General features: G+C 53.0%; 1 protein-coding gene across 3 annotated transcripts in view; it reads left to right on the top strand.

Annotated features, from left to right (window-relative positions):
• The window catches only part of CAPN11 (calpain 11), a 92,893-nt gene that overhangs the window by 53,580 nt on the left and 14,766 nt on the right, over positions 1–24,547 (top strand). For all 3 annotated transcript variants that reach the window (XM_073564909.1, XM_073564907.1, XM_073564908.1), the window contains 3 exons: positions 8,451–8,490; positions 10,598–10,663; positions 10,737–10,794. In XM_073564909.1, the coding sequence (XP_073421010.1) occupies positions 8,451–8,490; positions 10,598–10,663; positions 10,737–10,794 (164 nt within the window). The remainder of the gene's footprint in view (positions 1–8,450; positions 8,491–10,597; positions 10,664–10,736; positions 10,795–24,547) is intronic.

Raw genomic sequence — 24,547 nt, 5'->3', positions numbered from 1 at the left:
CCGGTCATCCATCCACCACCCCCCATGCACCCCCCTCCCAACCTGACTACACCCCATCCACACATTCTAACTAAAAAAAACAAAAAAAACGTGTGTTATATGTTTTTCCTTTTACCAAAGCACAACCAAAAGACATTTTCCAAAACTCTCAATACCATCCCATCTACTTACGCATTAATATACAAACTAAACACAGCATTTACATACCCAAGGCCCAAGTTTGGCACCTGTAAGCCCAATATCCATTATATGTCCTGTTTTTAAAACAAAAAGCTAAGGTGGCATGCACCAGCCCACCACCAGGAAAAAGGGGTTCTAGAGGCTCCATCCCTAACTAACACATTCATCCTATCCCTCAAGAACTAAGACTGTCCCTACTTCTGTCCCTAAAAAAAAGAAACCTGTCCCTATCTGTCCCTACCTGCCCCTACTCTACCTAACTTATCATAACTAACTCTCTATCTGTCCCTCAGTGCCTGTCCCTCCCTGTCCCTATCTGCCCCTACTTCTGTCCCTAACACACCCAGTGAAACTTATGTTATCCCTACCCTCATTCACACGGAGCTAGCTCTCCCTTGAGTGCGTTTTTAAAAGGAGAGGCCTCTCCAAAGCCAAGAGTCCTTCCTCACACCCAACCTTTCAAACTCCAAAGAACGGACCTTCACCAGGTCACCCAAGATGTTTCCTACCACCTCATCCCTTGGGAGGGTTTTTTTCCGCGTCGTAACTAGGCACCGTGCATTCCAAGTGTGGAACCTAACCGCTGCACTGACTAGGAATAAAGTGCACGGGTCCCGGCCACCCAGGGATCTGAACGCTCCATAGGCCCATTCAGCGTAGGAGAGGGACGCCAGCCGCGGCCAACGTATGGAGGCACCCACCCTGTTGTAAACCTCTGCATTAAAGGGACAATGAAGCAGGAAGTGCTCCATGCTTTCCAGCACGTCACCACACTCCTCACGAGGGCAACCCCGGTCATCGGAGTTCCTGCACTTCAAGTTGTCCCTTACATACAGCCTCCCGTGGAAGCAACGCCAGGTCAAGTCCCAAAACTTCATGGGGATCCGCTTAGAATTTAAAAGCCCCAGCCCGACCTCCAGATCCCGGCCTGGGCAATCCTTAAGGGCCAGGGGCTTCTGGAAATGGGTCAACAGGACCCTCCTGTCAAGGCACTGCCTCGACATGGTCCTGATTTCCCACATTCCCAGACCCCACCGGCGGATCACCTTCAGAACCGGGGTAGCGTAAGCCGGAAGATGCCCATGAGGTGTGCGTAGGTCCTTCACCCGCCCTCCTGTCTCCCATTCCTGGAAGAAAGGCCAAAGCCAACCCTTGCAGGAGACTACCCACGGAGGAGCCCTCTCTAGCCAGAGGTTGGAGATGTTAGTCTTAAGAAAGGTGTTTACTAGAAACACCACCGGGTTGACAATACCCAACCCGCCTAGTCTGCTCGTACGGTATGTAACCTCCCTCTTGATTAGGTTAAGCCTATTCCCCCATAACAATTGGAAGAACAGGCTATAGACCCGCGTCCAGAGAGGTTCCGGCAAGATGCACACACTGCCCAGGTATATCAATAAAGGTAGCAGATAGCCTTTAGCCAGGGCAACCCTTTCCCTCAGGGTTAAAGACCAACCCTTCCATTGGTCCACCTTTTGGGCGGCGATCTTAAGTCTGCCCTCCCAATTTTGCTGGGGGTAGTCCCCGGGGCCAAATTCGATGCCTAGAATTTTGGCGGTGGCCTGGGGCCCTGGAAGGGTGTCCGGGAGATCAAAACTAGGATCTCCCCCTCCCAGCCAGAGACTTTCACACTTATCCCGGTTGATCATGGACCCGGATGCCTCCGAGTAGCGCACTACCTCCGACATGACCCAGTCCGCCTCTCCTCTCGAGGATACGAACAGGGAAACATCATCGGCGTACGCCACCACCCTCAGAGAGGAGCCAGAGCCCGCCCGGTCCATCCCGACTCCCGCCAACGGTCCACGATCTACCCTCCTTAAGAAGGGATCGATCGCGAACACGTATAAAAGCGGGCTCAGCGGACAGCCCTGACGGACCCCAGAACCCACCTCAAAAGGACGACCTGACCAACCATTCACCAGCGGAAAAGTCTCAGCCCCTTGGTACAAGATCTCTAACCATTTTACAAACCTCCCAGGCAGACCATACCTCAAAAGGACGGACCAGAGGTACTCGTGGTTGACCCGGTCAAAGGCTTTCGCTTGATCTAATGACAGCAAGTACCCCTTCCAGTGACCTGCCCTACCCTGCTCCACTGCCTCTCGGACACCGAGCACAGCACTAAAAGTACTGCGGCCTGGAACAGAGCAATGCTGGGCCCCTGAAAGGAGCCGGGGTGCAAACTTCACCAGCCGATTAAACAGCACCTTGGCCAGAACCTTCCGGTCCGTATCGAGAAGCGCTATGGGACGCCAGTTCTCGATTCGGGACGGATCCTTACCCTTTGACAGAATAATGAGGGCTGACTTCCTCATTGAGCCGGGAAGAGTGCCCGAGGAGAGACACTCATTAAAGACCCCTGTCAAGAGGGGGACCAAGGAGTCCCTAAAAGTCTTATAGAACTCAGATGTTAAGCCATCCGGACCTGGCGATTTCTTGAGCCGAAGCCCATCAATGGCCAGTCTCACTTCCTCTTCCCTGATTTCTTCTGCCAAAACACCAAGAGAGGGGTCACCCCCTGGCTCAGGGATGGCTTCAGCCAGGAAAGCCGACATCCTGTCCCGATCCAGATCCTTCTTTTCCAAGAGGTGTGAGTAGAAGGATCTGACTACCTCCAGGATCCCTGATTTGGATCTGTTCAGGGACCCCGTACTGTCGATCAGTCCTGTCACCATCTTACAATTCACTGACATCTTACAGTTTCTGTAAGGGTCGGGCGAGCGGTACTTCCCGAAGTCCCTCTCAAAAACCAAGGATGTGTGCCTATCATACTGACACCTCTTGAGCAAAGATTTCACTCTGGAGATTTCCTCTCGGTCACCTCCAGTCGAGACAAGCTGCTCGAGTTTCCTCCCCAGAGCCTGGTACAAGCGGTGCCTGTTCAGACTCCTGAGGCTCGAGAGCTGACGGAAGAACCCCGCCACCCGCTTTTTGAAGATCTCCCACCACTCTGACTTACTACTACAGAGATCCAACAGCGGTACCTGGCTCTGAAGAAAATCCTCGAAGGATTGTCTCACCTCCGCTTCTTCCAGCAGGGACGAATTGAGCTTCCACAGCCCTCTTCCCATCCGAGGAGTCTCTGCAACATTCAGAGAAAAGAAAATTAGACAGTGATCGGAGAACTCCACCTCAACGGCGGACACAGCAGAAAAGATGGCGTCCTCCTTCAAAAAAAACCTGTCTATTCTAGACCTACAGCTACCCCTATGGTAGGTGAAACCTCCGTGACCTGGGGTGTGCCGGATGTGGGCATCCACCAGGCGAGCTTCACTGGCTATGCTATTCAACGCGACGCTATCATAAGCCAGGCGATCTCCGGGACCCCCCCGGTCACGGGACCTCGTAATGGTGTTGAAGTCCCCACCGAAGACCACCTGTCGGCTCGTAAAAAGAAAGGGCTTGATCCTCAGGAAGAGACATTTGCGGTCCCACTTGGACTGCGGGCCGTAGATGTTGATGAGCCGGAGCTCTTGTCCCCTCATGAAGACATCTAGGATCAGGCACCTCCCCATTTCCAACTCAGTAACCCGTCGGCATTCAACTGCTGCAGTCTTAAAAAGGACTGCCACCCCGCTATACGGCTCGGCCGCAAGAGACCAGTATGAGGGCCCGCACCTCCACTCCCTCCGTGCTTTATAGATGGCCCCCATGTCTGTTAGTCTGGTCTCTTGCAAGAATAAAATTTCTGCCTCAATCCGGGAGAAAAAATCAAAGGCCGTGAAGCGAGCCGCATCTGACTTAATGCTGGCGACATTAATAGACGCCAGCGTCAACGGGGCGAGTTCAGCCATCATGGGTGATCGAGTTGGATGGCCAATTTCTTCCCTACCCCGCTATTACCTCCTCCTGGGGAGGGGTCAGACACCTTCCTTTTCAGGGAAGCTCCCGACGTGTCCATCCCACCCCCCCCGGTGTCCTCGCCCCCGGGTTCCAGGTCTGTCCCCCCCTCAGGAGGAGCAATGCCCCCTGAGGGACGGACTCCGCCATCCCCTGAAGGACCCTCCGGTGTTGCCCCCGGCCCAGTACCCTCGTCTTGCGGTTCATCATCTGAACCCCCGAGGGCGCTGAACCGGTTGGAGAGTCTGATCAGAGGGGGGTCAGCGGGCCCTTCCGTATGCACCCTTGTGGTCGGGGGTGGGGGGGACTTTGAAGGCTTGTCAGCCTTCCTCCCCACCGCTTTGCGCTTGGCACGCCTGGTTTTGCCACCTGGTGCTGTAGGCTGCTCTTGGACATCCTCATCAACACTTTCATACTGAGAGGAATTGTCCGAGTCAGCCGCTTTCTCCTCTCTCTCCATCCTCCTGATCTCCTCACTCACCGCACTCTCCCCCAGGGCCTCAGAGGCTTTGGCCACGGGCCTGGAGGGAGGAGCAGGCATCACCCCGGTTGCCCGAGGCTCCACCTGTCCCTTACCTCCCTGGCGTTTTTCCTGCCTCCGCTGGTACGCGGGGCCCCTTGCAGCATTGCCCTTCCTCACTGGCCCCTCAGCCCTTCCCCCTTCGCCACCACCTGCCACAGCAGAAGCAGCGCCACCGGGGGTTGCCCCCCCGCGGTCTCCCCCCACCGGGCCTGTGGCGGCATTAGAGAAAGAGCGAGGGCAGCGGCTGAGAGGGTGACCCAGGTCACCACACAGGTGGCACCGAATGTCTTTGCACAAGGCAGCCAGGTGACCTACCCCACCACACAACGCGCACTTCTGCACCTTGCAGTTGGCGCTGAAGTGAGTGGGGTCGCCGCACTTGTGGCAGACCTTCGGTTGCCCCTGGTAGAAGACCAGGATCCTGTCCCTTCCCAGGAACGCCGAGGAAGGGATGTGGGTGACCGTGCCGCCGGAAACCTTCAATTTGACCATGAAGGTCCAGCCCCCCGACCAGATGCCAAACTCGTCCCTGTTCTTTTTTGGGACCTCGGTGACCTCCCCATAACGGGAAAGCCACGTCATGATGTCCACGCCTGCGAGTGACTCGTTACATGTAACCACGGTCACTCGCTTGACGGAATTTTGGCGAGACACCGCTTGAGCCACGAAGTCTCGCCATCCGGGCTCTTCTCGCACCAGCTCGTAGTTTGACCAGAAGAGCTCAAGCCCCTCTGGCCGCACGAAGCTGACGTCGAAGAAGCGGGACGCCGAAGGGTGTATCAGGGCAAAGATGTCATTCGCCCCGAAGCCCATCTTAAGGAGGAGCTCCACCACCTTGCTCCTAGGTGGACAAGCTTCACTGCCCCCCCACCTAAGACGGACCACATTCCTTCTTGGTGGCCCCTGCCCAGCTGTGGGGAGAGACCAAACAGTCCCTCCCTCCCTTTGATTTTGGAAGGCTGCTAGGCCATGTCTCTCTATCCAGAAAGACAGGTCCACTGTCCTCCCCTCTACCATGATCGATCTTTCTCCCCTTTGGAGGGCCTCCAGGAAACGGCGGTGCAAACCGCCGTCCCCGGACGCGAGGAGACCCCCCGGAACCACCCCGACCCCCAGCCGCGACCCCCGCATAATTACGTTGGGGCCTCGCGGATGGGGGGGCAGACGGGCCAGCCCTCCCACCACTACCACCACTTGTGCCAGCACCCTCATTCATTCTCCCGTTCACTCTTTTATTATTTCCACTCGCTCCGGCACTCACTCCAGCATTTACTGCCACATTCACACTCGCACTCACTCCCTCATCCATATCGCTCACATCACCATTTATGTCCTCAAACAGCTCTTCAAAAATATCTCCTATCTCACTCCCACTCTCACTTCCAGATAGACCACTATTTACATTAGCAGACTTGGTGTTGCAGTACCCCTGCCTGCCTGCTGGGGGCCCTGACTGGCCAGTGCTCTGCTCCTTGGAGCTGCTGGCACTGCTCCAACTCTTGTCCAGGAGTGCCGCTGCCCCTTTAAATACCTCCGAGCAGAGCGCACTCAGTACGCCCTGCCCGAGCCTGGGAGCAGCAGCAGCTCCTGGGTTCTCTGGCTCCACTTTTTTTTCTTTTTGCGGTGTCTTTGCACTGAGGACAGGGACGGCCACTGCCACCGCACCCTGCCCTCTGCTGTTCGCCCCCGCCGGCTTCCCAAGGAGCGCCAGAGCCCCCGCACCACCAGATGGAGGTAAGCGGGCTGGGGACCCCGACAACTCCCTACCGACTTTTGGGGGCACTATGCTGCTTGAGGGGGTAGGCGGGACAGGAGGCAGTGGGCCCGCCAAGGCCACGCCCCCCCGCCGGCCGCAGTCACCCCGGGCAGAGCAGTGACCCCTTGCGAGGCCACGCCCTCCCCAGGTGACGCGGGCGGGACAGCGGCCGAGGAGGACACGCCCCCCCCGCATGCCGCAGCCTTTGCAGGCTGGGCAACACTCGGGGAGGCCACGCCCCCCTCACGGACTGTCACTGCGCCCCTGAACCCACCACTTGATGTTGGCAGGGCTGGCCACTCCCCCTCGTCGCCCAGCGGCGGCGGTGCCCCCAGCACGGACCCCTTTTTGGGTCTACGCGCCGGGGACCCCGCTCTTGCCACGGGCGCCGTCAGAGGAGCTACCAGCCCCTTGCATTTTTTTAGCTGCTGCTTCACAGCAGCCTCCACGCCCTTTCTAGGTCTCTGGATCCCCATAAGTGGACCAGACTTAACGGACCCGTGCGTGGGGGATCCAGAGACCCCAGCACTCACCGCCGGAGGTGCGGTCCTGGCTGTACCCGTGCTGAGCGCCAGGCCAGCCCCCCCTGCCACCGGGGACTGAGCCCGGACACCACTACTGCCAATACCGCCAGCGGCTGTTACACCACTGGCACCAGCACCGACCTCCATGTCGCTGCCTGAACCCTCACCGCCAGATGTGACGGTAAGGTCCAGGCACACATCACTCTCCCCGCGCCCCCGCTGCGGACCCACCACAGGGCCCGAGCCGGGGTGGGCAGCGGGTTCCATACAGCTGGACAGAGGGGCCCCGGAAAGAGGGACAAACATAAGTTTGTCAGCCACGGTGTTTTTTGGCTTGCGCTTGTTTTTTTTCTTTTTCCTCCTTCCGGTTGCCCCGTCCTCAGGGCAGACCTCATCCCCAAAGAGCAGCGTGCCAAACCGCTCTGGGGACTCGATCTGCCTCACCTGTTGTAGGACGAGGCAGCCCCCCTCACTACTACTGTCCCCACTCCCACCAGCCTCCCCCTCGCCCCCACTTTCCTCCGAGTAACTGGAGTCCGGTGGGAGAGCCACTTGCTCAGGGGCCACCCCGCTGCATGTTACCTGGGTGTCGCTGCTCACCAGGCCTTCAGGTGGGGCAGGCGTAGATGTTCCGCCATCCTCCTCCTCCTCCTCCTCTTGGCCCTCCACCTGGCAGGGGCCTCCCGACCCCCCAGGAGACCCTCCGGTCATGGCTCTAAACCGGTCATCGTTTTTCAGTTTCTCTGCGAAGGGGCCGCTCCCACTCAGGATAGCCGCCCGTATCTCCTCCAAGGCCCTGATAGCCCCCTTCAGCCTCTCCACCGTGGCGGAGACCTCAGCTCGTCTCGAGGCGGGGAGCCGGTTCTTAGCCACCGCTCGTGCTCCCCTTAACTCCTCCCGGAGTTTTTTCAGCTGTTTGGCGGCCTCCTCATATTCGCAGAGGTGCGCATGGATGCGGGAGGCGTAGATGGTGGATGGCTCTCCCTCAGCTCTGGAGCCCCAGATGTTGGGGGGCTCTGCCACTGCACCTCTGCTCTGGGCCGCCACTCCTCCGGGAGGAGGAGCCGCCACGGTACCAGCTTCGGGGGGCCCGGTGTCCCGGGGCTCCTGGGTCCTGCGACCCCCTCTCTCCTGGCTCCGTCTCTTCCCCATCTCCCTGGGACTGGCTGGCTGCACCCTGGCCTCTGGATGGTGCTGAGGCCCCCCACCCCCAGCTGGCTTGCCGGAGGGTGGGAGCCAGGGGCACAGCCCCGGCGCTCAGTCCCAGGGAAAGTCCTCTTTCCTGGGAAGGGGGCAGATGGAAAGTCCTTGCAGGAAAAAACCTCCCTTCCCAGGAGCTTAGCAAGGCCCTAGCCTGCAGACGCTCAGCACAGATGCTCCTCCTCTTCCTGGGCGTACTCTATCCTCCAGTCACCTCCAGAGCTGCACTCACTTTTCTGCTGTTAGATCGTGTCTCATCCTCCAGTCACCTTCAGAGCTGCACTCACTATTCTGCTGTTAGATCGTGTCTCATCCTCCAGTCACCTCCGGAGCTGCGGTCACCTTAGGTCTTTCTCTTCTGCTTGCCGTTCTGTATTATTGGGGAGTCGGGGTCTGACTTATCTCCCCATTCTTTTCTCCACAGGGAGCTGGATGAGGAGGTGTCTGCGGATCTTCCGGATCAGGTAGGACCGTGGGATTGAACGTTGCTCTGATAGTTGGGGTCGATCACCTGATCTCTGCTGCTGGGGACTAATAAAAATAATAGTAATCTTTATGTATATATATATATAGCGCCAACATATTCCGCAGCGCTTTACAGTCTAACAGCTTCATACACCACAGGAAAGATAATACAATAATAAGACGTCACAATCTACAGCGAGGAGGGGGTTAATGCTGGGGGGATCGATGGAGGCTGCATGAGCCGCCAGTGGAGAGGACGGGTAGGGTGATAGAATGAGGAGGTGATGTAGGGGGGCCGCACTGTGGAGAGGACGGGTAGGGTGATAGAATGAGGAGGAGATGTAGGGGGGCCGCACTGTGGAGAGGACGGGTAGGGTGATAGAATGAGGAGGAGATGTAGGGGGGCCGCACTGTGGAGAGGACGGGTAGGGTGATAGAATGAGGAGGAGATGTAGGGGGGCCGCACTGTGGAGAGGACGGGTAGGGCAATAGAATGAGGAGGAGATGTAGGGGGGCCGCACTGTGGAGAGGACGGGTAGGGCAATAGAATGAGGAGGTGATGTAGGGGGGCCGCACTGTGGAGAGGACGGGTAGGGCGATAGAATGAGGAGGTGATGTAGGGGGGCCGCACTGTGGAGAGGACGGGTAGAGCGATAGAATGAGGAGGTGATGTAGGGGGGCCGCACTGTGGAGAGGACGGGTAGGGCGATAGAGATGTAGGGGGGCCGCACTGTGGAGAGGACGGGTAGGGTGATAGAATGAGGAGGAGATGTAGGGGGGCCGCACTGTGGAGAGGACGGGTAGGGCGATAGAATGAGGAGGAGATGTAGGGGGGCCGCACTGTGGAGAGGACGGGTAGGGTGATAGAATGAGGAGGTGATGTAGGGGGGCTGCACTGTGGAGAGGACGGGTAGGGTGATAGAATGAGGAGGAGATGTAGGGGGGCCGCACTGTGGAGAGGACGGGAGGGGTGATAGAATGAGGAGGAGATGTAGGGAGGCCGCACTGTGGAGAGGACGGGTAGGGTGATAGAATGAGGAGGAGATGTAGGGGGGCCGCACTGTGGAGAGGACGGGTAGGGCGATAGAATGAGGAGGAGATGTAGGGGGGCCGCACTGTGGAGAGGACGGGTAGGGCGATAGAATGAGGAGGAGATGTAGGGGGGCCGCACTGTGGAGAGGACGGGTAGGGCGATAGAATGAGGAGGAGATGTAGGGGGGCCGCACTGTGGAGAGGACGGGTAGGGCGATAGAATGAGGAGGAGATGTAGGGGGGCCGCACTGTGGAGAGGACGGGTAGGGTGATAGAATGAGGAGGAGATGTAGGGGTGCCGCACTGTGGAGAGGACGGGTAGAGTGATAGAATGAGGAGATGTAGGGGGGCCGCACTGTGGAGAGGACGGGTAGGGTGATAGAATGAGGAGATGTAGGGAGGCCGCACTGTGGAGAGGACGGGTAGGGTGATAGAATGAGGAGATGTAGGGGGGCCGCACTGTGGAGAGGACGGGTAGGGTGATAGAATGAGGAGGAGATGTAGGGGGGCCGCACTGTGGAGAGGACGGGTAGGGCGATGGAATGAGGAGGAGATGTAGGGGGGCTGCACTGTGGAGAGGACGGGTAGGGTGATAGAATGAGGAGGAGATGTAGGTTGGCCGCACTGTGGAGAGGACGGGTAGGGTGATAGAATGAGGAGATGTAGGGGGGCTGCACTGTGGAGAGGACGGGTAGGGTGATAGAATGAGGAGGAGATGTAGGGGGGCCGCACTGTGGAGAGGACGGGTAGGGCGATAGAGATGTAGGGGAGACCTTTCCTCCCAGGAGTGTTGACCTGAGATGGTGGGGCCGCCGTGTCACCTGCTCTATTGCTACCTGGACCCTTCTGTGCTGGTGTGAACATGCACCTACTCACAAAGGCCTCCCGCTACCCATCCTGAGGCTCCATATCGCCCTGACCTTGTCCTGCTCACTCATCTCGTTGCAATGTATCGGTGAGAGTTCTGCAGAGAGCAGCTGCACAAATACATGGTGACAAGACTTCAGCTGTGTGAGCAGGACAAGGTCTCAGGAGGGAGGCCATGCTGAATGTCTTGGGGTTTTGTCTTCTCAGGAGGACCTCTCGGAGGACGATGTGGACGATGCCTTTAGAAACATGTTCCAGCAGCTAGCAGGAGCCGTGAGTGGGGGACGGGCAGCTCGGGGTCGGGATCTGCCGGGAGCTGAATTCACTGATTGCTGCTCTTCCTTAGGACATGGAGATCAGTGTCTTCGAGCTGCGGACCATCTTGAACAGAGTGGTGACCCGACGTGAGTGACCCAACTTCTCTACTCCAGTCACCTCCAGAGCTGCACTCGCCACTGATATCCCAGAATTCAGTGCTCTGGGTTGCATTGCATTATGGGGGGTGGTGCTGTGCATCATATTTTGCGCCGTCCTCCCACAATGCACCACAGCGGGTCATGCCCCATACAGACCATGTAAACTGAGCATTAGGTGTGTGTGCTGAGCGTGTGTGTGCGTGTACATATACTATTCTATTCTGCACACGCGTCCTCACAACGCTCGGCCTACCCAGGAGGGCGCTGGAGGATCTCCTCTGGTTTCCCATCACTGGCGCCATCGTGCGCTGTGACACATATCTCCTATAATAAGCCAGAAAGGCTAACGCAGATGAATCGTGCGCACTCCAGAGAAGGAAAAGTGAAAAAAGCTTTACCGCAAACAAGTCGCGCCAAAAACCTTAAAAAACAAGCCGCCATGAAGAAGCTCGGGATGAGGGCATCAATCCACAGGCAGAATGACCAGGAAGGACTCCAGCGAAATCCAAGCTATGTCGGATAAACATTGAATGAAAAACGTTTGTATCCACGACTCTGATCTCCACGGATCTAAACCTACAGTATAATGGATGTAGTTATTAATGGCACCATATGGGGATGGCGGCAGCACTGTGGTGCAGGGAGCAGGCCGGGCAGCTAGAGGGACTAGAAGGTGCAGGGAGCAGGCCGGGTAGCTAGAGGGACTAGAAGGTGCAGGGAGCAGGCCGGGCAGCAAGAGGGACTAGAAGGTGCAGGGAGCAGGCCGGGCAGCAAGAGGGACTAGAAGGTGCAGGGAGCAGGCCGGGCAGCTAGAGGGACTAGAAGGTGCAGGGAGCAGGCCGGGCAGCTAGAGGGACTAGAAGGTGCAGGGAGCAGGCCGGGCAGCTAGAGGGACTAGAAGGTGCAGGGAGCAGGCCGGGCAGCTAGAGGGACTAGAAGGTGCAGGGAGCAGGCCGGGCAGCTAGAGGGACTAGAAGGTGCAGAGAGCAGGCCGGGCAGCTAGAGGGACTAGAAGGTGCAGAGAGCAGGCCGGGCAGCTAGAGGGACTAGAAGGTGCAGGGAGCAGGCCGGGCAGCTAGAGGGACTAGAAGGTGCAGTAGTGTGAATCCAGTGAGCATCCATCCTGCTGTGATGAGGAGAGGTGCTGTGACCATGGAAGCAGCTCTGTCACAGCATACTTGGCCCAGAAGCCTGCCAGACCCTCCGCGTGTCGCCCATCCAGGTAGCGTCGTGAGGGGACGTCCATACACACATCCCCGCTCCAGCACTGCATCAGTCACACATCCCCCCCCTCTGCCCAATGCCGGGGGTTTTGGCATCTTCACTCGGTAAGCAGGGGCATCTGGACAGGGCATCTGCGTTCCCGTGTAACTTCTCTGGCCTATGCTCGAAGTGAAATCTCGGAGGCCTAAGAGCCATCTAGTCACCCGAGCATTTTTACCCTTCGTTTCCCTCAGCCGCCATAGAGGGTCATGGAGAGACACCAGCTTACTACGGCCTAGCAGGTAGTGCCTGAGGGTATCTACGGCCCATGTTATGGCTAAGCACTGCTTCTGGACGATGGCGTAGTTTCTCTCAGATGAAGAAGCTTCCGGCTCAGATACAGGATGAGACGCTCCTCCCCATAGACTTCGTGAGACAGCACGGCTCCCGAGCCGACTTCTGATGCATCGGTCTGGACCACGAATTGCTGATATCTGGTGCGACCAGACCCGGATGTCTACACAGAGCCTGCTTCATCTCCGGGAACGCCATCTCAGTCTCAGCAGACCATTTAATCCTCGACGATCTTGTGCCGTGAAGGAGGTCCGTCAACGGTGCGGCAATCCTGGCGAACCTTGGCTTACACCGCCTGTAATAGCCCATAGTTCCAATGAATTTGCTCCTTGGAAAGCAGTATCACCATTCCTGGACTGCCTCAATCTCGTGTATCTGAGGCTTGATTTCGCCCACCTGACGACATAACTTAAGTATTTGGCCTCTTCCTTTCCTATAGCACATTTTCCAGGGTTTATGGTGACCCCCCCCCCTCTACCATCTCTATAAATCTTCGGATGTTTTATTGTTATGCGACATAAACCAACAAGATGGCAAAATAAATGCAGCTTTTCCAACAGAAAACAAACAAAAAACCACACTGCAACATAGTCCATACACATCCAGGTGACAACCCGCTCTCGAGCAACACAGGCTCAGACTCTCTCCAGGACCCCAGACCACTGGAGATCCTCTCTCCGGCCATGCTGAACCCAGACTAGAGCCCAAGGGATTTAAGCCCCAGACCATGTGAATCCACTGTGACATCACACAGGTCCGGTCAGCCTACAGCAGGCTCTGCAGGTGGAGATAAGGTGGACATTCTCCCACCCATCTATGAATGTCCACTGAAAACCAGCCCCTTATGTAACTTTATTTTTACCCTCCCAACACGTAGTGTGCTGGAGGAAACTACTCTGGATTCACATCACTGACACATCCCCCCCTCCAGCACTACACCAATGAATCTGTCACTAGATATATATTATTACACGTCCTGTGTATATGTGAGTGTGTATATACTGAGCGTCCAGTGTACGTGTGTGTATATACTGAGCGTCCTGTGTACTTGTGTGTGTATATATACTGAGCGTCCTGTGTACGTGTGTGTATATACTGAGCGTCCTGTGTACGTGTGTGTGTATATACTGAGCGTCCTGTGTACGTGTGTATATACTGAGCGTCCTGTGTACGTGTGTGTATATACTGAGCATCCTGTGTACGTGTGTGTATATACTGAGCGTCCTGTGTACGTGTGTGTGTATATACTGAGCGTCCTGTGTACGTGTGTGTATATACTGAGCGTCCTGTGTACGTGTGTGTATATACTGAGCGTCCTGTGTACGTGTGTGTGTGTATATACTGAGCGTCCTGTGTACGTGTGTGTGTGTATATACTGAGCGTCCTGTGTACGTGTGTGTGTATATACTGAGCGTCCTGTGTACGTGTGTGTGTATATACTGAGCGTCCTGTGTACGTGTGTGTGTATATACTGAGCGTCCTGTGTACGTGTGTGTGTATATACTGAGCGTCCTGTGTACGTGTGTGTGTATATACTGAGCGTCCTGTGTACGTGTGTGTGTGTATATACTGAGCGTCCAGTGTACGTGTGTGTGTACAGTTGTGGCCAAAAGTATTGACACCCCTGCAATTCTGTCGGATAATACTCAGTTTCTTCCTGAAAATGAATGCAAACACAAATTCTTTGGTATTATTATCTTCATTTAATTTGTCTTAAATGAAAAAACACAAAAGAGAATGAAGCAAAAAGCAAAACATTGATCATTTCTCACAAAACTCCAAAAATGGGCCAGACAAAAGTATTGGCACCCTCAGCCTAATACTTTGTTGCACAACCTTTAGCCAAAATAACTGCGACCAACCGCTTCCGGTAACCATCAATGAGTTTCTTACAATGCTCTGCTGGAATTTTAGACCATTCTTCTTTGGCAAACTGCTCCAGGTCCCTGATATTTGAAGGGTGCCTTCTCCAAACTGCCATTTTAGACCTATGGGATTCAGGTCTGGACTCATTCCTGGCCACCTTAGAAGTCTCCAGTGCTTTCTCTCAAACCATTTTCTAGTGCTTTTTGAAGTGTGTTTTGGGTCATTGTCCTGCTGGAAGACCCATGACCTCTGAGGGAGACCCAGCTTTCTCACACTGGGCCCTACATTATGCTGCAAAATTTGTTGGTAGTCTTCAGACTTCATAATGCCATGCACACGGTCAAGCAGTCCAGTGCCAGAGGCAGCAAAGCAACCCCAAAACATCAGGGAACCTCCGCCATGTTTGACTGTAGGGACCGTGTTTTTTCTTTGAATGCCTCTTTTTTCTCCTGTAAACTCTATGTTGATGCCTTTGCCCAAAAAGCTCTACTTTTGTCTCATCTGACCAGAGAACATTCTTCCAAAACGTTTTGGGCTTTTTCAGGTAAGTTTTGGCAAACTCCAGCCTGGCTTCTTTATGTCTCGGAGTAAGAAGTGGGGTCTTCCTGGGTCTCCTACCATACAGTCCCTTTTCATTCAGACGCCGATGGATAGTACTGGTTGACACTGTTGTACCCTCGGACTGCAGGGCAGCTTGAACTTGTTTGGATGTTGGTCGAGGTTCTTTATCCAACATCCGCACAATCTTGCGTTGAAATCTCTTGTCAATTTTTCTTTTCCGGCCACATCTAGGGAGGTTAGCCACAGTGCCATGGGCTTTACACTTCTTGATGACACTGCGCACGGTAGACACAGGAACATTCTGGTCTTTGGAGATGGACTTGTAGCCTTGAGATTGCTCATGCTTCCTCACAACTTGGTTTCTCAAGTCCTCAGACAGTTCTTTGGTCTTCTTTATTTTCTCCATACTCAATGTGGTACACACAAGGACACAGGACAGAGGTGGAGTCAACTTTAATCCATGTCAACTGGCTGCAAGTGGGATTTAGTTATTGCCAACACCTGTTAGGTGCCACAGGTAAGTTACAGGTGCTGTTAATTACACAAATTAGAGAAGCATCACATGATTTTTCCAACAGTGCCAATACTTTTCTCCACCCTCTTTTTTATGTTTGGTGTGGAATTATATCCAATTTGGCTTTAGGACAATTCTTTTTGTGTTTTTTCATTTAAGACAAATTAAATGAAGATAATAATACCAAAGAATTTGTGTTTGCAATCATTTTCAGGAAGAAACGGAGTATTATCTGACAGAATTGCAGGGGTGTCAATACTTTTGGCCACAACTGTATATACTGAGCGTCCTGTGTGTGTGTGTGTGTGTGTGTGTGTGTGCGTGCTCAAAAAAAAAAAAAAGGGAAGACTTAAACAACAGAATATAACTCCAAGTAAGTGAAACTTGTGTGAAATCAAACTGTCCACTTATGAAGCAACACTGACTGACAATCAATGTCACATGCTGTTGTGCAAATGGAATAGACAACAGGTGGAAATTATTGGCAATTATCAAGACACCCTCAATAAAGGAGTGGTTCTGCAGGGGGGGACCACAGACCACATCTCAGAACCAATGCCTTCTGGCTGATGTTTTGGTCACTTTTGAGTGTTGGTTGTGCTTTCACACTTGTGGTAGCATGAGACAGACTCTACAACCCACACAAGTGGCTCAGGTAGTGCAGCTCATCCAGGATGGCACATCAATGTGAGCTGTGACAAGAAGGTTTGCTGTGTCTGTCAGCGTAGTGTCCAGAGGCTGGAGGCGCTACCAGGAGACAGGCCAGTACACCAGGAGACGTGGAGGGGGCCATAGGAGGACAACAACCCAGCAGCAGGACCGCTGCCTCCGCCTTTGTGCAAGGAGGAACAGGAGGTTCACTGCCAGAGCCTGTCGACATTGACTTTTAGGATTGCTACTTCCAGTTGTTGGAACTAGAGTTCTAGTCCTCTTCCTCTCTGAAGAGACAATTTGCATATTTTCCAAAGGAACATTGCAGATTTAAGTCTCCTCGTCTCGTCATTCTCCGCAAGGAGAAACAATACTTCTTGGATATCGGTCAGACGCCTCTCACACAGCCAAACCATTACTCAAGATTCTGGTTTTGGCTTTTATCCTAAGTCATGTAACAAGGCTCGATAAAGGGTGGACATTGACTTGTAGGATCGCTACTTCCAATAGGAGGCGCTAGAGTTCTAGTCCTCTTCCTCTCTGAAGAGACAATTTGCAATTTAGCATGTGAAACCGATTGTCAATCAGTGTGGCTTCCTAAGTGGACAGTTTGATTTCACAGAAGGTTGATTTACTTGGAGTTATATTCTGTTGTTCAAGTGTCCCCGTTATTTTTTGGAGCAGTGTGTGTGTGTGTGTATGTACTGTGTGTATGTCCGGGATTGGCATCCGCACCGTCGCAGCTTCAGCCACAAAATTTGGCACAGTCACACGTCTGGACCCCGAGAGCGTCCGAAGCTATGTTGTGAGGCGAAATTTTAACCCCGCGCGTTCCAATTCACCAAACAATTTTGCCCCTATCTACATAATGGGGGGGAAAAGTGTGTGTGTATCAAGCCCCGCCGCTCATTATGATGTCATAATGGTTGACTATGGGATGGAGGATATGTGTGATGGGTATATGGGCACGGGACTATGGGATGGAGGATGTGTGTGATGGGTATATGGGCACGGGACTATGGGATGGAGGATATGTATGATGGGTATATGGGCACGGGACTATGGGATGGAGGATGTGTATGATGGGTATATGGGCACGGGACTATGGGATGGAGGATATGTATGATAGGTATATGGGCACGGGACTATGGGATGGAGGATGTGTGTGATGGGTATATGGGCACGGGACTATGGGATGGAGGATATGTATGATGGGTATATGGGCACGGGACTATGGGATGGAGGATATGTATGATGGGTATATGGGCACGGGACTATGGGATGGAGGATATGTATGATGGGTATATGGGCACGGGACTATGGGATGGAGGATGTGTATGATGGGTATATGGGCACGGGACTATGGGATGGAGGATATGTATGATGAGTATATGGGCACGGGACTATGGGATGGAGGATATGTATGATGGGTATATGGGCACGGGACTATGGGATGGAGGATATGTATGATGGGTATATGGGCACGGGACTATGGGATGGAGGATGTGTATGATGGGTATATGGGCACGGGACTATGGGATGGAGGATATGTATGATGGGTATATGGGCACGGGACTATGGGATGGAGGATGTGTATGATGGGTATATGGGCACGGGACTATGGGATGGAGGATGTGTATGATGGGTATATGGGCACGGGACTATGGGATGGAGGATGTGTGTGATGGGTATATGGGCACGGGACTATGGGATGGAGGATATGTATGATGGGTATATGGGCACGGGACTATGGGATGGAGGATATGTATGATGGGTATATGGGCACGGGACTATGGGATGGAGGATATGTATGATGGGTATATGGGCACGGGACTATGGGATGGAGGATGTGTATGATGGGTATATGGGCACGGGACTATGGGATGGAGGATGTGTATGATAGGTATATGGGCACGGGACTATGGGATGGAGGATGTGTGTGATGGGTATATGGGCACGGGACTATGGGATGGAGGATATGTATGATGGGTATATGGGCACGGGACTATGGGATGGAGGATATGTATGATGGGTATATGGGCACGGGACTATGGGATGGAGGATATGTATGATGGGTATATGGGCACGGGACTATGGGATGGAGGATGTGTATGATGGGTATATGGGCACGGGACTATGGGATGGAGGATATGTATGATAGGTATATGGGCACGGGACTATGGGATGGAGGATGTGTGTGATGGGTATATGGGCACGGGACTATGGGATGGAGGATATGTATGATGGGTATATGGGCACGGGACTATGGGATGGAGGATGTGTATGATAGGTATATGGGCACGGGACTATGGGATGGAGGATGTGTATGATGGGTATATGGGCACGGGACTATGGGATGGAGGATATGTATGATGGGTATATGGGCACGGGACTATGGGATGGAGGATATGTATGATGGGTATATGGGCACGGGACTATGGGATGGAGGATGTGTATGATGGGTATATGGGCACGGGACTATGGGATGGAGGATGTGTATGATGGGTATATGGGCACGGGACTATGGGATGGAGGATATGTATGATAGGTATATGGGCACGGGACTATGGGATGGAGGATGTGTGTGATGGGTATATGGGCACGGGACTATGGGATGGAGGATATGTATGATGGGTATATGGGCACGGGACTATGGGATGGAGGATATGTATGATGGGTATATGGGCACGGGACTATGGGATGGAGGATATGTATGATGGGTATATGGGCACGGGACTATGGGATGGAGGATGTGTATGATGGGTATATGGGCACTGGACTATGGGATGGAGGATGGGTATATGGGCATGGGACTATGGGATGGAGGATATGTATGATGGGTATATGGGCACGGGACTATGGGATGGAGGATATGTATGATGGGTATATGGGCACCGGACTATGGGATGGAGGATATGTATGATGGGTATATGGGCACGGGACTATGGGATGGAGGATATGTATGACGGGTATATGGGCACGGGACTATGGGATGGAGGATGTGTATGATGGGTATATGGGCACGGGACTATGGGATGGAGGATGTGTATGATGGGTATATGGGCACGGGACTATGGGATGGAGGATATGTATGATGGTATATGGGCACGGGACTATGGGATGGAGGATATGTATGATGGGTATATGGGCACTGGACTATGGGATGGAGGATGTGTATGATGGGTATATGGGCACTGGACTATGGGATAGAGGATGTGTGATGGGTATATGGGCACGGGACTATGGGATGGAGGATATGTATGATGGGTATATGGGCACTGGACTATGGGATGGAGGATGTGTATGATGGGTATATGGGCACTGGACTATGGGATGGAGGATGGGTATATGGGCATGGGACTATGGGATGGAGGATATGTATGATGGGTATATGGGCACGGGACTATGGGATGGAGGATATGTATGATGGGTATATGGGCACCGGACTATGGGATGGAGGATATGTATGATGGGTATATGGGCACGGGACTATGGGATGGAGGATGTGTGATGGGTATATGGGCACGGGACTATGGGATGGAGGATGTGTGATGGGTATATGGGCACGGGACTATGGGATGGAGGATGTGTGATGGGTATATGGGCATGGGACTATGGGATGGAGGATATGTATGATGGGTATATGGGCACTGGACTATGGGATAGAGGATGTGTGATGGGTATATGGGCACCAGACTATGGGATTGAGGATAATTATAATTTGTTATAACTATCCACAGTCAGTTACTATGCCCGGGCAGCGCCGGGCTCTTCAGTTAGTGTGTGTGTGTGTGTGTGTGTGTGTGTGTGTGTGTGTGTATATATGTATATATATATATATATATATATATATATAATATATAATTTATATTACTACCGTTCAAAAGTTTGGGGTCACCCAGACAATTGTGTTTTGCGTGAAAACTCATACTTTTATTAATCAGATGAGTGGCCAAATGAATGTAAAATCTCGTCCAGACATTGAAGGAGAAAATTATTATTTCAAACCTTGACAAACTTTGCTGTCGTCACAGAATGCTCCCTTTGCAATTACAGCATTGCAGACCTTTGGCATTCTAGCAGGTAATTTGCTGAGGTAATCTGGAGAAATTTCACCCGGTGCATCCAGAAGCCCCTCCCACATGTCGGTTTGGCTTGATGGGCTCTTTTTGCACCATACGGTCAAGCTGCTCCCACAACAGCTCAATGGGGGTGAGATCTGGTGACTGTGCTGGCCGCTCCATTACAGATAGAATACCAGCTGCCGGCTTCTTCCCTAAATAGTTCCTGCATAATTTGGAGGTGTGCTTTGGGTCATTGTCCTGTTGTAGGATGAAATTGGCTCCAATCAAGCGCTGTCCACAGGGTACGGCACGGCGTTGCAAAATGGAGCGATAGCCTTCCTTATTCAAAATCCCTTCTACAAATCTCCCACTTTACCAGCACCAAAGCAACCCCAGACCATCACATTACCTCCACCATGCTTGACAGATGGCGTCAGGCACTCTTCCTGCATCTTTTCAGTTGTTCTGCGTCTCACAAATGTTCTTCTGTGTGATCCAAGCACCTCAGACTTGGATTCGTCTGTCCATAACACTTTTTTCCAATCTTCCTCTGTCCAATGTCTGTGTTCTTTTGCCCATATTAATCTTTTCCTTTTATTAGCCAGTCTCAGATATGGCTTTTTCTTTGCCACTCTGCCCTGAAGGCCAGCATCCCAGAGTCACCTCTTCCCTGTTGACGCTGGCGTTTTGCGTGTACTATTTAATGAAGCTGCCAGTTGAGGACCTGTGAGGCATCGATTTCTGAAACTACAGACTCTAATGTACTTGTCTTGTTGCTCCGTTGTGCAGCGGGGCCTCCCACTTCTCTTTCTACTCTGGTTAGAGCCTGTTTGTGCTCTCCTCTGAAGGGAGTAGTTCACACAGTTGTAGGAAATCTTCAGTTTCTTGGCAATTTCTCACATGGAATAGCCTTCATTTCTAAGAACAAGAATAGACTGTCGAGTTTCACATGAAAGTTCTTTTTTTTCCATCATACATGACGGCACCATGAGATAGGGGATCCGCCCTTCAAGGACAGGAAACCTTCAAGATAAAAGGGGCGGCTCCTCTCTCTGTATCAGTTGGTTTCCTGTCCTTGATGTGGAACCCTCAAAATGAAGACTTGAAGATTCTTGAAGAAAGAAGAGGATGGTTACTGGCAGGCACCAGTCTACTACATCCGTCACCAGGTACCGGTAGTCGCCTCGGGGGCCATGTATTCCCATATCCCCCCTGAGCGAATGCATGGCCACAGCCCGTGAGGCAAATGCCCGGGTGAAGTTTAGAGCCTCGGAGGCCACATTGGGTGTACCCTCCCTGATGCCGACATGCCCCATGGAAGTCCTCGGAGGCCACTTTCTGTGCCCCTCCTGTTGACATGTGGTGGCCATGCAAGCCCGTGAGACACATCGGTGCCCGGGCAGAAGTAAAACTCCTCGGAGGCCAGATTTATCTACCCTTCCCTGTTGAGCCGAAATGCCAGTCACCATTTGGAAAGCCCAGAGAAATACCTGCAGCAGCGGTGGCCAGGGCGAGTGGATGCTCCCTCCAGGTGAGGCCGAATCCAGGAGGCACAGGTATGGAGGGGGCAGTGGTGTCGGGTGTCATGGCGCTGGAACGCCGAGAGCAGGCCGGGTGCACACCAGAAGTGAGGATCGGGTGCACGCAGGGCACCCGAATTGCAGAGTCCCCTTGACTGGTGATATGCGCGCTTCAGCAGCTGGCAGAAGCAGGCCGGGAGATCAGTGGAGAGCGCACACTGGATACATTCGGGGCGCGCACCGGAAATGACGCGGGGACGCGCACCAGAAGCCAGTATGCATGGGGAGCGCGTACATCGGGAAACGGGACGCACCAGCAACCAGTCACGGCACCCCGAGCGTTGAGAGGGTGCGTATACTGGGAGGAGATCAGCGCGCACCGATGGTAGATACCGGGTGCGTGCACAAGCCAAGCATAGTGCGCGTGTGTGGGGATAGATCCAGGAAGCACGGACGGAAGGTGCTGGATCAACCAGGTGATCATTAAAAAAAATATATAATAATAATGGGGTAATGCTGTCGGAAGTGGTGGCATGGGTCACCATCCATTCTAGGTTGATTGTGATGGCTCTCATCAGGAACAGCAGCTAAGCAGCTTGTAAGATTGAGAGCCTTTCGCCAGCGCACTTACAGCCGCTCCAGGAGGTTCAGGAGAGGCAGTCTCGATCAGATGAGAAGAGCCAGATGCGCCATAACTACAGCAGAAGCAGCTCGGACAGCGTACGGGCGGATCGTCATGGTATTAAAAAGGAGGGGTCCATAGTCCCGATGGGAGACAAGTGAACAGACCAGGCAGCCTCCAGATCCGGTACCCGTTCTGTGGAGCGTCCGAGTGGTGAGTGAGCTTCGAGAAAGTCCAGCACGCTAATGTCTGTTCTTTCTCGTCTCCTCTCTCCCCTCTTTTTACATATATTCGTGGGGTAGAGCAGTGGGGGTCCGTAAAAAGGGGTAAATCAAAAGCTAAGAATAAGGAATATTCCTTATGCAAAAAAGTCCCTTAGAAATAAGAGGTTGTGTCAGGCCTGTATTGATAAAACCGTAGCGGAGGAGACTCCCTCTTTGCTGAGAGCCTGAGATCCCTGACCCAGTCAGAAGTCTGTAAATCAGGAAGGGCTTTACAGTCAACGGACACGGATAGCAAAGCAAGGGATAGGCCAGCCCCTCATTGATCTCTCAGGAGGACTCCACAGGATCAGAGGAGGACTCCGTTAAATCTCGCTACTAAGAAAGTAGCTCAGATGGGAAAGATAAGTTCCTAGTGGAAGATACAGGACGGACAAGCTTATTAAAGCAGTCCGGCCTACCAGGGGGCTGGTAGATGCGAGAGCCATGGAACTCATGTTCAACAGCTGGCTATAAGCAAAACGTAGAGCCTTCCCTATTAACTAACAGTGGAAGGACTCATTAAAAGGGAATGGGAAAAACCAGGAAGTCCCAGATAATCAATTCCCTGAAAAGGAGGTACCCCTTTGAGGAAGAGACATCCTCATCCTGGGATGGGGCTCCAAAGATCGACGTAGCGATCTCAAAGGTCGCCAGAAGGTCCTCCCTGCTCTTAGAGGTTCTTTCAGGGAACCTAACTTCTCAGACAGACAGACAATTGTCTTAAAACAGCCTGGGAGGCCTCAGCTGGAGCACTAAGACCGCTCATCGCGGCCACTGGTGTGGTTAGATTCCTTAAGATGTGGCTTAATAACCTGGAGGATCAGCTAGAGCAAAGAGTCCCCAGGGAAACTATCCTAGAGGCAATACCGGCCATGAGAGCAGCGGAAGTATTTCTCGCTGAGACTTCAGCAGGATTCATCAAGGCTAGCAGCAAAATTAGCAGCTTTGGCTAATGTGGGACACCGTGCAGGATGGCTTGAATGCTGGCCGGGGGACACACAGGCAAAGATGTAACTCTGCTCTTTACCGTGTGAGGAAAATTTCCTGTTTTGGACAGGCATTGGATGACGTGTTAAAAAAGAAAGCCGACAACAAAAGAAAAATTTCCCAAAAAAGACAGCCATTTCAGGCCTTTTCGGCGCTCCTTTCAGAAGGGCCGGAAGTTCAGGAGACAGCAATATAAGGATCGAGACAGAAACAACTCTGACCAGCGATCCAAAGGTGGGAGAGGCTTCTACTTCGGCAAGCCCTCCAAAGACACCAAAAAACCCTCCCAGTGACAGGCCTTCTCAGATCTCGTCAAGCACCTGGATCCAGCAAATTGTGGGGTCAGGTCTGGAGTTAAGGTTCCACCACTGACCTCCACGAGGATATATGCAGTCCTCTCAAGAAAGACAGTCTGGAATGGGAAGTAATCTCACTCCTAGACAAACATGTCCTCGAAGAGATTCCGGTAGGAGGATAGCGTTTTCCTCCCCCCTATTTCAAAAAAAAGAAAAAAAACACCCCGGACAATTCCTGGAGGACAATTACAAATCTGAAAAGACCTCAAACAGGTATCTGATAATCCTGTCTTCCAAGATGGAGAGGATAAAGTCAGCAGTGAACTCCTCCTTCCTCAGTGTTGTATAGCAGTCCTGGACCTCAGGGACTCTTATCACCACAAAAGGCCGCAAATATCTGAGTGGCAGTCCAGATGGGGCAGTGGCGCCACTTTCAATACAGGACTCTACTTGTTGGGCTAGCGATAGCCCTCAAGTTTTCACAAGATTAATTGCAGAGGTCACAGCGCACCTCAGAGAAAATATACTCTGGTGATACCATGTCTGGACGACTTCTTGATAGCGGGGGAAGTCTCCCTTACTGTCGAGAACAAGTCTGAATAGTGATGGAAACACTGCAGACGCTGGGGTGGCAGCTGAAGCTCAAGAAGTCCAAACTGGAACCAGCAATGATCCAGAATAGACCCGGTGGAGCAGGAGTATCACCTCCCAGAGGAAGAAGGGGAAAAAATCAAACAATTAATTGTAACAACAATAAAAAAAAAAACAGAAATGACTCTGTGAAGGGCCATGTCGATGTGGTGTCCCTCACCTCCTGCATACCAGCGGTGAAATGGGCCC

Source organism: Dendrobates tinctorius, unplaced genomic scaffold (assembly GCF_039654945.1).
Source record: "Dendrobates tinctorius isolate UK_male_01 unplaced genomic scaffold, ASM3965494v1 ptg000501l, whole genome shotgun sequence".
NCBI lineage: Eukaryota > Metazoa > Chordata > Amphibia > Anura > Dendrobatidae > Dendrobates > Dendrobates tinctorius.
Note: the sequence above shows the minus strand (reverse complement) of the source record. Positions and strands in the feature narration are given on the sequence as shown.